The following is a 16,919-nucleotide window of genomic DNA, read 5'->3' on the forward strand; positions in this document are numbered from 1 at the left end:
TTGACCTTAGCAATCCCTATTCATTAGGCTGTCTAGAGTGACTAATTATAGGGATTCGTGATTGAATCTGACCATTTTTGAATATCCATTGTCAATTAATATTTTTTTTAGGTTGATTTAGATTATGTCTAGAATTAGGCCAAACATATATCAAAGTTCATTTCAGTCCAGATCGGTTCAATTTTTATTGGGTTGACTTAATGGGCTCTTATGGGCGACATGTTCTCTTTGTAAGTTTTTTTTAGTTTTATAAGATTTTTAATTGTTCCATTCAGTTGATTTGGTCTAATTACATTTTCTACTGGCTTGAAAAAACTCAAATTGATAAATGTTCGTTTCACTTTTCTTGACCAGTCCAACGCTTTATGGAAATGGAAACCCTTACTAAAAGCAATAGACCCAATGGTAATTTTAATTTTTAAAATTTTTTTTTTTTGAATCCTATGTTGAATTTAAAGAGACAAGGATTTGGAGATTGCAAATCTTTTATAGTGATAGTTCTCGGTGAGGAGGGAATTCTATTTCTGCCGTTCTTTTTAAACATTTTATCATAAAAAGTGGTGCAAAAGCTTTTCAGTTTTATTGGGACTATAAGCATATGAAATTACCTTTTAATCCACTTAGAACTATCATCTCTTTCACATTATGGGCATTTTAGGCAGCTAAAAGTAAGCTACAACACTTTTGTAACATACTAGGTTACAACTAGACAAACCCTTTCCTATTATCACTAAAGTCGTCAAAATTCAAAGGATTCACCAAAGTTGTCAATAGCTTTCTTAATCTTAAATAAACAGTAATAGGGATTATTTGTTTGGAGAGTGAAGGATAGTATTACTGATTATCTTAGCCGACTAAACCTATATAAGTGATATTTCATGCAATCGATTGAGTTTTGAATAAAAAAAGAATTTTTTATTGTATAAATAAATAACCATCAATTTCAAGGCTTGAGCAAAAGCATAAAACCTTACAACTCAGTACAGTCCATTGGCTTAAAAGTAAGGTATCTCTCCTTCAAATTATACCCAACGTGAATGTCTTGCTGTTGATGGTTCCCCAAAATAGAATATTCATATTCTTTATCTGCGCTCAACATAGCCAGGCATACTAACCCATAACCATTGTCTACCCATGCATTTATTCCTTTCAAAACCAGATCAGTTCCACCAAAGAAATGAAGCTTTATATCTGGTGTTCCAAACTCAATATCACTCATCTTCACATCATAGCATAGATCAAATGCATGCGTTGTGTCTGGAACTGAATCGTAAAATGCCTGCTTTGACACTTCAGTGAGTATATTCTTATACACAACGGAGTGTATTATTGTAAATGTTGTCCCCGAATCTATCATGAAACCTCCTTGGCCATCTTCTTTGACATCATCAAAAGCTCCAGGTGGGATCTGTATGCTAGTGTCTCCGACACTAATTCCTACCAAGTTTAGGTAATACTCATCGTGACCTGGAAAATATTTCATTGGTGCTCTTGCACCTTCAAAAATGGCTGACAATCCAAAAGTCATTGGGCTGGTGGCTTCCTTGTTGTCATCAGGGATGAAGCAATGAGCGAAATGATCAAATGAAATCTGTCTAATAAACGATAATTGGCCAAGGTTGAGACCAATAAGACCTGGTGGACCTGGTTCATGAACTCCAGGAGTGTCCCTATTATCGACTCCACAACCAAAGATTATTTTGTATAAAGGGAAACTTTCACCATTCTTGGTATCCCTAAAGGTTAGGGTTTCATAAGAAATGTACCCGCGTGTGTATGCATCGTCCTGGTATGCCACTTCATACCTACACTTATCACCTCCATAGCAAGCCCCGATTGCGGCATTACACTCGGTTGTATTACACTTGATCCTTTCATAGGATGAAGATTGCGTGGAAACGTAGAAAGGGCCCATCTGTGGGTAACAATATTCACAGGGGAAACATTGGAGCCATATTATATCACTACCAGTGTCTACAATTGCATAATTCTCAATAGGTGGGGTTCCAATACTTAATTGGATGAGATACTCCCCACGTCCATACATTACTGGGGCTGTCAAATCATCAGGAGAATTGAAATAGCGGCGGTGGCGAGCCAAGGAACGCATTTTGGCTGCTTTGATTCTATCGGAGACTGTTGAGTTGGGGTTATAGAGTGGAGATTGAGGAGAGTCACGGTGGATGATACTGGTCCTAAAGCCACTTAAGCTATTATTATGAGAGAACAAGGAGGAGGAAGAAGAAATAATGGAGAGGAAGAGTGCAAAAAGCAGAGTCATAGAGGTTGCCATTGGTGAGATGGATACACTTGACTTTGATTCTCAAGAACAATATGTTAACTTTAATATAGGATGAAAATATTTTGAAATTAGAAGTTTGAATATTACCACACTAATATGGAATGTTATTGTCATTGAACCAAATCCAGCTATTCGCATTTTCGGCAGATATTTTTTCCCCTATCCATTATATATATAGGCAATGAATGAATTCAGGCTTATCAAACAAATCACAAATGGATTTTTACCAAAAAATGATGAATTAAATCCTTCTATAACCAACCAAAAAATCCCCCCCCCCCCTCTTTTCACAACCAAATATTATTTGTTGTGATTGAAATTTGAAATTGTTTGTAGAAAGAAAACTGGAAGATGAGATTTATTCTATGCAATAGGATGGAAAAAAAATGGGTTCAATCCAAATAAATCCTTCCATAACCAACCAAGAAATCACCACTCCTTTTTACGACCAAATATTATCTGTTGTGTTGAAATTTGAAATTGGAGAGATTTATTCTGTGCAATAGGATGGAAAATGGGTTCAATCCCTATATGAGACCAAATCCACGTTGATTTTTGATATATATATATATATATATATGGATTTGGTTTCATATAGGGATTGACTATTTCCAGAGTTCAGATCCGATTAGTGTGACTGATGACCGAAAACACCATTATCACTTGGTGGTGTGGTTATAGCTCATATAAATTAAGGCCCCTAATTCCTTTGCAAAGGAGTAAAAGGTAGGTGGTTTCATATAGGGATTGAATATTACCATGTGGTAATATCGTTCCTCTTAAATTTGGTGCACCTCATCAATTATTAGTTTCGTTGTGATATGTTCCAAAAAAATCCAATTTTTCCCACTAAAAAAAAATAAAAAAATAAAAACTTTGAAGGTTTATTGAATATGTGGCCTCACAAACTCAATGCAACTTCAGCTCAACCATGGGGAATAATTCACAAACAAAAGACTTAACATGGTAGTCATACAATGGAGATGTGGCACAAAACTTGACATGTGGTTGGATTTATGTATCCATCAAATTAAATTTAAATAGTTTAGATAATAATAAGTTACATTAATTTTTTTTTTTTTTGGACCATTGGTAATTCTAAGTTTGACTTGTATTATTCGCAACTAGGGACAAACTAGACAAATTGTTCGTATGGTTATCACATTGTCTATTTTAGGAATATGATTCTAAAATAAAAATGTTAATATTCCTATTGTAAGTGTATTCAACTAGATCAATTGAGAATCTTGTATCAATTAAGGTAAGATGTTTGAGAAAAAAGATTCTCTGTAATGGTATTTTTGGTCCCAAGCCTGAGAGGTCCTTATCCGTGTAGTCAAATATTGTGCTTTTTTTTTTATATTAATTGTTGATTTCTTCCTAACTAATATGTGACATGCCATCTATTTAAATATTAATTTGTAGAAATTCGTGTAGGATTTTATTTTTCTTATCTATCTCAATTGACCATTGATTGGGTTCCATTATGAAAATTCAATATTTGATTTGATTGCAAATATCTTGGATTATATTAAGGATACCCACCATATTAGTTTGGTTGTAAATAGGGAAAATTTGCTCTCTAATTAATTGACCTACCTTAATAGGAGATGGGCATTATGTTATTAGAGGAGACTAAGTCTTCCCCTTGTATGATTACACACTAATCTCACCCATTAGAGGAGTGCATTCAGAAAATACTAAGGGGAGAAGCCTACCTCTATTCATTCATACAAGGACGGCATCAATGATTGCATCAAGATTTACATAAGGGTGTCAATTAGCTCGGTTTTGGTTATTCAGTTATGTTTTGGTGCGGTTCCAAGTGATGATAAGGTGGACCAGAACCAAACCGAGAACCGACTTGGTTCCTTGTTTAGATACTCAAGCCAATTCAATTCAGTTCGGTTTGGTTTTGGTTCCAATTCGATTCTGATATGCAGTTTTAATTTGATTTTATACCTCGGTTTTAATTCAGTTATGAAAACGGTTCCACTTTTGGACCATAACTATGATGGACCAAAGGCCATAATGGACTCAAGTTGTGGGTCTTATGGCCATTGCCGTTGCTAACTCCAAAATTGTTAGCATGTAAATATGTGATGATAAATTGTAAAAACACTAACCACCTAAAAAGAAAAAAAAAAAAAAAGGACCTTGCAAAAACACTCTTGAATGATAAAATCTGAAATTACCACTTCAACCAACTCAAATATATTAGAAAGAGGAGATTGAAGTTAGAATATTTCTCTGATTTATGTCTTACACATTCCATTGATCACAATGTCTCTTCATATAATCATTCAAAATCACCTATTAAAGATAACAAGACTCGCCAAAATCTGACCATGACATAGTCAAAACATGTATCAGTTTATGTCCTAAATCAAGTTGTAAATGCCATTCTCAAGTAAGATCTAAGCTAGAATGAAAAAAGCATAATAACATGTCCAATTGTGCATAATGAATCCCCAATATCTTCGATTAATCATTCCGATGGCAGTACTAGTAAGTCCAATGTTAGCCCTCACTCCACATTTCATTGTGAATATCTTTAACGAATCTTCATCAATTGGAACTATAAAAAAAATGTTGAGATCACCACATTAAACCACCGAAATAATAATAGAAACAAAATCACTCATTTTCATAGACCATTGATTGATTAGGATAAGTGTATAAAACATCCTAATGATTAGGATAGCAAAAAATTTTGGGGGTATCAAATAAACTGTGTATTATAAAGTAAATCATAACATACTTAGTTAGTCAACAATAGTGGGGGTGATTCTAGTTGTTGTAGGAGTAGGAGCATGGGAAGAAAAAAACACATCTGCTAATGCTTCAGATAAGTCATCAACATCCTGATCTGGATCTTGCTCAGCTATATAATAAAAATGAAATAATTAATTACAATGCAAAATTAATTAATTCATAATAAAATGCAAATGGTGATTAAAGAAACAAGATTACATCCAAAGTTTCTATCTGACAACCAATCACATAAGCATACCAAAGCGTTAACATTCACAGTGAGCAATTTACTTTGATATTTATCAATAACTCTACCCCCATCACTGAATGCTGACTTAGACACAACTATGGACACTGGAATGGCCAATATATCTCGGGCCACCTGAGCCAAATCAGGAAATTGACCCTTACTTACTTTCCAATATGCAAGAATGTCAAAATTATCTTCCAATGGTTTTGTAGGCTCTTCAAGATACAATGTCAAATCAGACTTGGTACAGGGTTGATAAGCTTGTTACTTTTTTTGAAACCAGAGTATTCCTATAAAATATAGAAAATGAATGATTATTATTAAAAACAAAAAAAATGCATCACGTAAGAACAAACATGGTATCATATCTGTCATAAACCCCTCTTCTAATAAAGATTCATCACTTAGAAGGACTTGAATTTCCACCACACTTGAGAGATAAAGGTTCGAGGTTAGATATTTCAAACTCGATAACATCTCTGTGATTTCATTAAAAGCCATCAACAACTGTGTCATTTTGAAAATCCTTTCCCACTCATCTTCAGAAGATAAATATCTATAGTGTGAATCCGAATAACTCAAAGATTCAAATGCTTTTCTATGACACAAAGCATCATCAAGCATTTGAAATGTTGAATTCCATCTTATAGTGACATCTGCATGCAAGCCCTTAGGAGTGGTCATTCACATTTGTTCACAACATTCCTCAAACTTGAGCTTCCTAGCTTGTGAGCTTTTCACAAATTTGATACTATCTCAAACTTTTTGAATAGATCCATTGATCAATTTGATGCCATTTTGGACAATAAGATTTAAAATGTGAGCACAACAATGAATATGGAAGAAATCACCTTCACAAATCAATGCATTCTTTGCAACCAGCGTATTTCTCAAAAAAGAAACTCCCACACCATTTGTCTCACATTATCGACTATTATTGAAAATAATCTCTCTTTAAACCCCCATTCAATAAAAATCTTCCTCAAAGCCTCACCTATATTTACACCCAAGTGAGGAGATGTCAAGATAGTAAACTTTATCAACTTCTTGTGTAAAACCCATGTTTTATCTATGTCGAGGGCTATGAGTGTCATATAACCATCATTAGAGATTGAAGTCCATAAATTTGTCGTTATTGACACCCTCCCAGCAGAATTTTTAACTGTCACTTTGATAGCATCCTTTTCCCTCTAGATACTCTATGAATATCACTCAAAAGAGTGCTTCTGCTAATAGAGATGTAATATGGATGCACACACAACATCAATTTTCTAAGATCTTCGTACTCCACAAATCTCAAAGGGAGTTCATTCTTGACTACTAATGTTCAAATCATGTCACACACAATAACAGGGTCAATCGTTAACCCTCTCAAAGTCACCTTCCCACCAATTGGTTGCATAAACATTTAGGCTACATCCTTATTGTCATGCTTAGGACATTCAATCATGTGCTTATTCAAGTTGGAGGTCCCATTTTTTACTAGATCAGCCATGAAGACTTTCCCACATTTAGTGCACTCTGCCCTAGACCTTCCACATGGATATTTTTTGAGACCCTCTACTGGTTTGAACCAATTAGTTGTCCAACATGCTGCTATCTTAGTCTTTGCCCTTTTATAAGTAGGTTCAGTAGAATTATTAACATCCAATGACTCTACCTCAACCCCTACTCCAATAGAAGGCCGAGAAAAGGGAGTTGGTATTGGGACTAAATTACCAGCATTGCAATCAACAATTTCCTTGTATTAGGATTCATTTTCCGAACATAGAATATAATATTTAAACACCTACAAAGTACAAATACAAAAAGAACATGAATCGTAACCACCAATCATAAATCAACAAAGCATACATAATCAGGTTGCATCTTTATAAAATAAAACATAACTAAAAGAACACCAACATACTATGTTCTATATAAAAAGGAACTTACAATGTGGACCAATCCTACGCATTTTTCATTTTATAAAGGATTGAAACTAACAGAAGCTTAGTTGTTAACTTGCAAATCAACACTTAAGTTCAATGGAAATATCAGGCGGTCACTTTTCATGGAACCAGATGAACAAGCACATGTCACAGGCACTAGAGCTTCTTGGTTATATTCTAGCATAGAATTAGCATACATTGTTATTGATGAGGAAACAAAAAAACATAAAATCACAATAAAAAATGGTACTTGGCAATTTGGATTTTGGCACCCTACCAAGTGTGTGTGTGTGTGTGTGTGAGAGAGAGAGAGAGAGAGAGAGAAGAAATAAATTATCAACTTGCTCTATATGCCTTTTGTTCTATAGCCTAAAAGAGGTCCAGATAAACATTGAGTTTCATTTACTTTTATTTTCTTAAAACACGAAGGTCAAGTTGTAAAATTCAAAATATGTAAAATGTCCAGATGGTTTGATCATTTCATCATCAGCTATCTAGTCTAAATTTACGCTACATCAACTTTCAAACAATGGGTAGACTTACTGTTAGGGGCCTTAGCTATAACTTCTACTAAAATATGGCTGGTACGGTATCTACCAACTCACAGTGGCCTAGGCAAGTGTTGTGGAGAAATAATCTAATGTTTAATTGCACCCAAATCAAGGTTATTATATAAAATCACAATAATTTCACCTAGACCAAGGTAATTATATAATCAGATAATCGATTGCTTAATTGCACACACTATCACACCCCACTTCCAGTAGACCTAACTTACCATGTAGGAATTCCGAAGGTGTGAGAAAGATGCTTACCCGTCTTACGAACTTACTAAGATCTCTAATAGTAGTACCTTAACGATTTACAATCTCACAACACAAAACCAAACAATAGCAGCAGAATCAAAGTAATATAGCAAAATCATAAATAAATGGGGAACATCTAATGATAAAGTAATTATCCATAACCAAGTTTATCTGTTTACAAATATCCGAGACTTGTACATATCAAGTTTAAAAGCATACCATTCACAAATCTATATCAAAATAACAAAAATGCGCCCAACACATCATGGCGTCGTGTATGCACAGACATCACAGACACAATCCTGGTCATGCTCCCTAGCTTTCGGCATCCACCAGTCGCTTACTCTGTACTTGGGTCCGGAGGAAAGAGAGTCACAAACCATCAGCAAAACCGTACCTGCATCATCATCTAAAAGATGGCATATATGTGGGGTGAGCTTTCCTACTCGCTCAGTAAGGGGTGGGGTTCATGCACAATCAAGCAAAGCAGTTGCATAAATAATTTATGATGCATGATAACAGGAATTAAACACATAGTCCATGATGATCATGATGCAATTCATTTATTTGATTATCCACCTAATAATACAACTAAGTCTGGTAAATGCCACTACGGCACATTAGGCTGTATTCCTGGTCCTGGAACCGCCATCGACTACACAACTCTACAAACCCTAGCTGTGATTAGGAGCCTGGCGGTCCCCGTATGTGACCATGGGTACCCAAAAAACCCTTGATAACCCCCCTCTTGGCTGCCACAACACTGGTATATCTATCAGCCACGCCAGACAAGTTCCCGCCTCCGGTAACAATCACATCATACCACGGGTGTGGCATTCTACGAAGGTTCATCGAATATACCACAAATGGGTTGTCCAACACCTTAGCCCCTGTTGGCAAGGGTTCATAGCATAGGGAGTGATACCTAACCACAAATATTCTACATGCCTTCATAATTATACAGTTAGTATGAATTACACGATATCGGGAACACTTCGGGTACAAAGTGTAATCCATCTCCAAGTATAGTCCTGAGATACACAATACCAGTAACACATCGGCCACAAAATGTAACCCACGACTGTTTACCTAATTTAGCATGCATAATAATAGTTGAGTATGGACTATACAACACCGGTATCCCCATCAACCATGAAGCGTATCCATTTCCAAATGCAGTCCCAGAGTACATGATACCGATAACACATTAGCCATAAAGTGTAATCCACGACTACAACTAACTCTAATGCATATATTCAATGCATGAATGCAACAAACATACGGTAATCACGGTACCAGTACCACCTCGGTCACATCGGATTCCGTTTCATACATACAAAAATGATGTGGTGATCACAGTACCAATACCATCTCGGCCACACCGGATCCCGCCATACATATCCATAAACATTTCATATCATATTCATAAAAATGTAACATATGATAGAACATCGTCATCATGTGAGGAATATAATTAAACATGTAAAAACCTACACATGTGAGCAATTCTAAAATAAATAAACATTCCCAAAATAAAAGCAATTATCCCTCACCTTCATTAGGCTCGTATGGATTAAGTATGGCCATGGTCATTCGACTCAATTCTGGCCTTAGGGTACGTGCGCATCACTGTCCTAGACACAAGGGTAACCGAACGTCAATATGTGTTGGGAACATCGGGAGGGGCCTACATGCGTCACCCCTAAAGGTTACAAACAAGGTCCCACAGTGACAGTACTATCACCGAAAACACCCACCGGAAACAGGGACTGTCCACCAAAAATATCAGTCTTATTTTCGGTGGACCTAACAAAGAGCTCATAAGGCTCGAGTGATCATCGGAAACAGCCCACTAGAAATAGACCCAGTATTTTTGTGGCTTGTTTTCAATGGTAGTATAGAACTGCCCATGTGAATTAGGGCTTTTCGGCTCAGGCCCGATCGCTGGGATTTATTCCATGGAGTTTGTGTGGGATGTTCTTAGCATCATTCTAAGCACTTAAAATCCTGATTCCACTGATCCATTTGAGAGATATGTCGATCAAATGATCAAAACCCTAGGTGGTAATTTGGTCGATCTTATTGTCGGAGCTAATTGGACTTGGTATGAGCTTGATAATGGCACCGGGGAGGTGAAATACGCAATCCCCGAGCTCAATATGGTTTGTGGCCCAAGATTACTCATATACCTAGCTTGACCTAGGTTAAAATGAAGAGAGAGAGAGTGCTAGAAGAGGTTGCACTTACCTCTGGCAGGGATTCTAGCAACGAAGCGGCAGTCGAGAGCCAAGGTGAGTCCTTCCTCTCCTTCTTCCTCTTCTTCTTCTTCCTTTCTCTCCTCCTTCTCCCCTCTCTCACATTGTGCACAAGTGAGAAATGAGGAAATTTCCACTTATATGGCACATTAGGCCTTACGGCCTATTTGGCTTGGTCCTAGTGGGGTCTGAATGGGTCAATCCAACTTCTAGGGCATGTGGACCTGACCACCTTGGTCTGTAAGGTGCTCATATCATGAGGAAGGTGGGGGGGAGGATTTGAAATCATTCGAGGCTATCTATGATGTGGGTGCCAAGACCCACAAGCATCGAAACCCAAATAGCAGCCCAAATGGCCAGTGGCTCAAGCTATTTCTAGTGGCATATTTCAGGTGGTCAAGACAGGTTGCTGTCTTGATTGCTTGTTGTCCACCAGTTGGTCCGCACAGTGTAGACACCTAATTTTGTCACCCTCCCCTAGCTATGAGCACTTACAGATCTTGGACATGATCTTTCACTTTTGATTGATAGAAATGACAGCTGACTGAGGTAACTATTCCCATAAGCATCCCAAACTTATCCAAAATTCCCAGAAATCCCATGTGAGAGAAAAGAAGGGTCCAATTATGACATTTCATATATGAAGTAATTTGATCCTAAGTGACCATACAGATGCATAGTACTCAGAATCACGGTTCCAACGATATATGGTACGTCAAGATCGGACTATTGGATCTCCCGCAATCATTCTCAAAAGTTACTCCATGAACACCTTAACCTCACCCAGGCGAGCACCCACGCCTTGCCTTGAGTGCCCAAACCCCACCCATGCAAGCACCCATGCCTTGCCTTGAGTGCCCAAACCTCGTAATGCGAGCACCCATGCCTTGCCCTGAGTGCCCAAACCCCACCCATGCGAGCACCCACGCCTTGCCTTGAGTGCCCAAAGTCCACCCATGCGAGCACCCATGCCTTGCCCTGAGTGCACAAAACCCGCCCATGTGAGCACCCATGCCTTGCCTTAAATGCCCAAACCCCGCCCATGCGAGCTCCCATGCCGTACCTTACACCCCTGCCTGTGCCCTGCGTGCACCTGGCCAAGCCCCGCGTGTACCTGACCAAGCCCCACATGTACCTAATCAAGCCCCATACAAACCCAACCAAGCCCCACGCATACTAGGCCGAGTTCCAGCACCCATGTTGGAGTTTTAACACCCATGCTAGAGTTTTCGCACCCATGACGGAGTTCCAGCACCCATACCTGAGCCCTAGCACCCATGTCGGAGCCCTAGCACCCGTACTGGAGGTCCGGTAGCAGCACCTCTGTTGAAACTCCTACACCCTCGCCGAAACCTTCAATACCCCTGCTGGCGATTGGAATCCCTCTTTTGGTGACCGGTTTGGAGAAGGAATTCCCTCTTGACCTGCCTAAGTACCCTACATTGCCCCACTAGCGTACCCTACACCACAGCCTCCCATTGGTCCAAAAAGGAATCTTTTTACCTTATTGGTCCAAAAAAATTATCTTTCACCCCATTGGATATATAAAATTACCCTCCACCGCATTGGTCCAAAATTTCTTACTTTCACCCCATTGGTTTAAAAAAAATACTTTTTACTACCATTGGTTAAGGAATTTTCTCTTTCTTCCCTATTAGTCCAAAAATTCTATAAATACCCCCCTCCCTTTGGTTTTTCACACCAATACACACCACAACAACCCAAGTCTCTTTGTGAGCAACCCATAGTAGAGAAGCTCTGCCCTCTCTCCTCCCCTCCCCCTCTGAGGTTTTCCAAGTCTTCGGAGAGATCTTCATATGTTCTTCGAATCTTCAAAGTATTCTTCAGGCCTTTAGGACTCCTCAATCCTTTGCTTTCTTTGTCTGAGTGCCACTTCAGCCTCAGCCTGAAAATAGCCTTCCCTAGCAAAAGCTCTGTCATAATTCAAATCCAAAAGTAATCGTTCCTAGCCGGAACTCTATCCAAATATTATCACAGTCAGCACTTCTAAAGAAAGGAAGTTGGAGGTCAAGACCATCTTCCCCTGAGCCGGGAGAATCTATAAGAAAGCTCGTACTAGCATCAACTAGGGGTTCCACCCCTCTTGACTCGAAACAGGGGTTAAGCTTAGGTATAATTTCTCAATAGAATTAGCACAATGTAGACTTTATATCAACCTTGTTTTAGTGTACATAGTTATTTAAATTCAGTCAATGTATATATGTGTGATAATTTAGCCATGCATGTGGAATAGGAATTATTATGGAAAATGTTCGTTCTTAAGCATCTAGTAGGAAGACTGGTTGAACCGGGTAGATTGGGTGCCTAAAACCTTCCCAACTCTACAACCTGACACTTACCCTAAATCTCTAGACCAATCCAACTTTTGGGCTCTTTTCTTAGGAATCGGGCCCACCCCTGGGTCCTAGGCCCATAACCCTAGGTGGTGACTCCAAACCCTTTTGCATGATCCCAATTCCCATATTGGACCATCAACAAACCCCCATCTTGAATGACAAACTTCACACTCTTGCGAAATAGGCCTTCATGTATCTCCGAGTGGTGATACAGTGGCGCGGGACCCACAAGGTAAGCACACACGACGCACCCCTCCCTCATAAAAGAGAAAGAGAGGAGAGAGGATGGAAATGATGATGCAAGTCCTTCCTCCCCGCCCAAAGGGCAGAAGAGAGATCTCGTCTCCAGCCGCTATTCTCACAGTGGCGACTCCACTGGGGATAAATGTCAAGCTTCTAACACTAGATGTTACCATTAACATCTACGGTAACATCTAATAGCTTTTCTGGATACAGGTGCTGCAACAACCATTTTGTCCCCAAAAGTCCTTCCCAACCATTTCTGGAAACCTCAAGTCCCTCCTTTACCATTTTTAGCAGCTAATGGTGAAACCTTCTTTATCACCTTAGTTACTAGAAAACCTATTAAAATCCAACTCCTTCCAACCCTTTCCTTTTCCCATGTTATGTTAGGATCCCAGTGTCCCGGTAAAGACCTTATTATAGGCTTTGATGTCCTCAGTCACCTTCCCCTTAAATGGACTCCCCAAGGTCTTCTGTACAAACAACAACTTCTCCCCTGGTCCCCTTTTTCTAACATCTTTCTTGCAGGAACAGGTCCTACTTTATTCGATGATTTTAAAGGAAAACTTCTGCAAACCTCTTGTGCAGACTCCCATACGGAGTTTCTAACAAAGTGCACACATCCTCTCTAGCAGAATTCAAAGTTCTTCATCTCCTTACCTTTCAAGAAGAATGAAGATGTCAATCCAACAAAAGCCAGTCACCCTGGAATGCCCCTTGAACATTTGACGCTTGCAGTCCACGAATTAACCCAACTACAAGCTCAAGGATTACTTGAAACTACTGTGTCTCCATGGGCATGTCAGGCGTTCTATGTGAACAAAAGAACAGAACAGATTCGTGGAAAAATGAGAATGGTTATTAATTATCGGCCTTTGAACTTTTTCCTGGCTGATGATAAATTTCCATTACCAACCCGTCCTGCTCTGTTACTTCAGTTAGCCTCAGCAACTGTCTTCTCCAAGTTTGATCTAAAAGCAGGTTTTTGGCAACTTGGTATTATTCCTGAAGATCGACCAAAGACAGCTTTCTGCGTCCCTGGTCATCATTTACAGTGGACAGTTATGCCTTTTGGTTTGAAGACGGCTCCATCAATATTCCAGCGTGCCATGATGCAAATCTTTGCTCCCATTCAAGAACAGGCCCTGATTTATATTGATGATATTCTTCTGTTTTCATCTACACAGGATGAACATTTAAGCCTCCTTCAACATTTCCATCAGATTGTTCAAGACTATGGAATCATGCTCTCCCCAAAGAAAATGCAGATTGGTGTCTCCACCATTGACTTTCTTGGTGTCACTATTACCAAAGGAACATATGAACTTCAGCCGCATATTGCTACTTCTCTACAGCAATTCCCTGATGGTCCTCTGACAAAACATCAGGTCCAGCTCTTTGCTCCAGTTTCTACAGCTCTTTGCTCCCATGGAAACTTGGTTGGATCTCTTCACCTCTCTTCTTCCACCAGATGATTCCCCTGATATCCCTATGCACCATACAATTATCCTATTCCATAGACCTCCAGCAGTGCTCCAAATCACTGACCCTCCACATACCCTAAACCCCTGCCATTTCATTAACTACACAACAGACTTCCATGTGTATGAAACAAAGCCCTATACTCTCTTCATCAATCGCCGACAGCATTGATCAGAGTGGCGACGGTTTCTTCATACCATGTGCCAAGTCAATGATAATCAGCCACATCAAGTCCCAGCCCCTCTTCTCCAGACCGTTGATTCTGCTTGGGAACTTCACCAGAACGGTCGTCTTCCTTGCCCACGTCTCATCCCTCTCATGGATGCCTATGACGATTGGCTCATTGACAAGGCAGCATTCTACCCATACAGCAGTTCTTCAGACCCCGGTACTGATTGAATATGTATGTATGTGCGTAAGTTTGTATTAAGTAGAGTAAATGTATTGAGTCTGTAATCAGTATGAATCAGTGTGTATTGAGTCTGTAATCAGTATGTATTGAGTCTGTAATCAGTATGTATTGAGTCTGTAATCAGTATGTATTGAGTATGTATGGAGTATGTATGCCGACACTCCCGACATACGGTCCCACAAGAATGTGAAGGACACATGGCTTGGGTCCCACATGTCTTCCCTTATCCTTTGTATCCTTTGGCTATTTAAAGCCTCTCAGTTAATGGATTTAGAGGAGGCCCGTTTTGTGACGAATACCAGTGAGAATAAGAATGGTATCAGAGCCAACCCCCTCCCCTTTCTCCGGCTAAGGTCCGTCTCCGACGGCTACCCCTTCTCGGTTTGAACCTCTCTTAGTCCAACTGATGTTCTAGGCCACGCCCTATTGCAGGTTACTCCGTAGTTCCGGTTCTCTGGTGACAGAGAAAGAACCTTTGAGCGATGGGTTCTCAGGCCAAGGAGTGGCTGTTTTATACCCTGTAACGGCTCAGGTTGATCTGTCTCTGAGACCTTGAACTCCGGGGGTCCTGATCGGCCTCGACTAGGCATCTGTTGATCTAATTGAGTTTCACCGACGGGAAACGCTGCTCGGATTTGGATTACAGCCTTCACCACGGTATGTCTCTCTCCCGACGCTCTACTTCTTCTCGAAGTTGTTCCTTTTCTTCTTCTACTTCCCCTTCTTCTTCCCGGTCCTCATCTTTTTCATCCATAGAGTCCCTCTATGAATTTGATTATCTCCCTGAGGATCAAATTATTCTGTCAACCCCTTCTCCCCTTCTGAACCCTTATGCTGTCTTCCCAAAGAAGACTTCCTCTTCTGCTACCTGGAAAACCCTTTTGGCCCCTAGGAGAAAAACCCCTCCGGTTAAGGAACTTGTTCAGGCTTCTCGATGTGAATTATATCACATCCCTGCCACTGATAAGGAACAACTGTTCACATTGGAGATTCCAACTTCTCTCATCCCTGACTGGCAAAACCAGGGTTATACCCATCTCCACTTAGGTGCAATTAAATTTGCCCTTACTTTCCATGGCAGGAAAGGCCTTCCCGTGGTCTCCCGTATTGCTCTTCTCGACAGTCGTTTCCTCCGGTATGAACATGCTGTTTGTTCTACTATCCAGACCACTTTGAACGCAGGAACCGTCTTCCTTACCCTGTACCCTAACTTTAATGTTCCCCTAGCAGATCCTCTTCTCCCTACCGCGTTAAAATTCCAGATCCAAATCTCTGGTTCTCCCCTTGCCCCTACGGCTTTAGCAGGAACTATCCACTATCAAATGGCTTATCGGTTACAGAACCATGCCTTTGACCTGTCCACAGGACATTCTGAGGATGCCTTATTCCTCTCAGTGGATTCTGACCATGTTCCTAGCCTTACCCATGTCCCAAGACAAATTTCTCGAGATGAACTTCTTCGTCTCCTTCCCTCTTCTTGGGTTACGGCTTATGAACAGCAGATGGCTTCCCAGCAGCCTGCTCCGGTGGAACCCCTCCAATCTACAGACCCACAGTTCATCCGTCACCCTTCTGGTGAGGTTGAAATTAGGTTTCCCCCTCCACAACCATTACCATCGCCTTTTCCTACTCGGTTTCAGGGTATGATCCAACAAGATAAGATTCCAATCAAATCTTTTGATGCTCAAGGCAACCCGGTTTACTATTTCTCTGATCCGGTCTCTGGTCACAAGTATTTTGACCTCTGTGACTGTGATGATTGTCTCCAAGACTCTGACAATGAAGAACCCTATCGACCCATAAGAAAGTCTTCCCAGACTATTCTACGGGAACAATATGAGTCAGGAGATACCACAGTTGGCCCTCTAAGCACTGAAGCCCGGTATCCCTTTATGGTAAAATATGGAAACCCTCCTCCGGAACCGCCTTATGTTCCACCTCCTACTTCGGTTTGTAAACCTCCTCCATCATTTACACCACCCTCTCCTATGGCCCCCCCTTGTTGCATGTATGCTCCAGGATCCTCTTCTTCTTCTCCTGTGAAGAATTTTCCTGGTCCTACTGATTATGGTCCTGATTCTCATGGTATACGTCATGTTTGGAAAGTTAAACCACCTATTCTCCCTT

At 40.0% G+C, this 16,919-nt stretch overlaps 1 protein-coding gene across 1 annotated transcript; it reads right to left on the bottom strand.

Annotated features, from left to right (window-relative positions):
- Positions 1-970: 970 nt before the first annotated feature.
- On the bottom strand, positions 971-2,293 carry LOC122064205 (aspartic proteinase CDR1-like). Its single transcript, XM_042627931.1, has one exon. The coding sequence runs from the start codon at positions 2,291-2,293 to the stop codon at positions 971-973; it is 1,323 nt and encodes a 440-aa protein (XP_042483865.1).
- Positions 2,294-16,919: the final 14,626 nt, after the last annotated feature.

Source organism: Macadamia integrifolia, unplaced genomic scaffold, assembly GCF_013358625.1.
Source record: "Macadamia integrifolia cultivar HAES 741 unplaced genomic scaffold, SCU_Mint_v3 scaffold1552, whole genome shotgun sequence".
In the NCBI taxonomy this organism is placed as follows: Eukaryota; Viridiplantae; Streptophyta; class Magnoliopsida; order Proteales; family Proteaceae; genus Macadamia; species Macadamia integrifolia.

Excerpts from the sequence above, each read along its gene's own strand:
- LOC122064205 (XM_042627931.1), bottom strand. The coding sequence starts at position 2,293 with ATGGCAACCTCTATGACTCTGCTTTTTGCACTCTTCCTCTCCATTATT.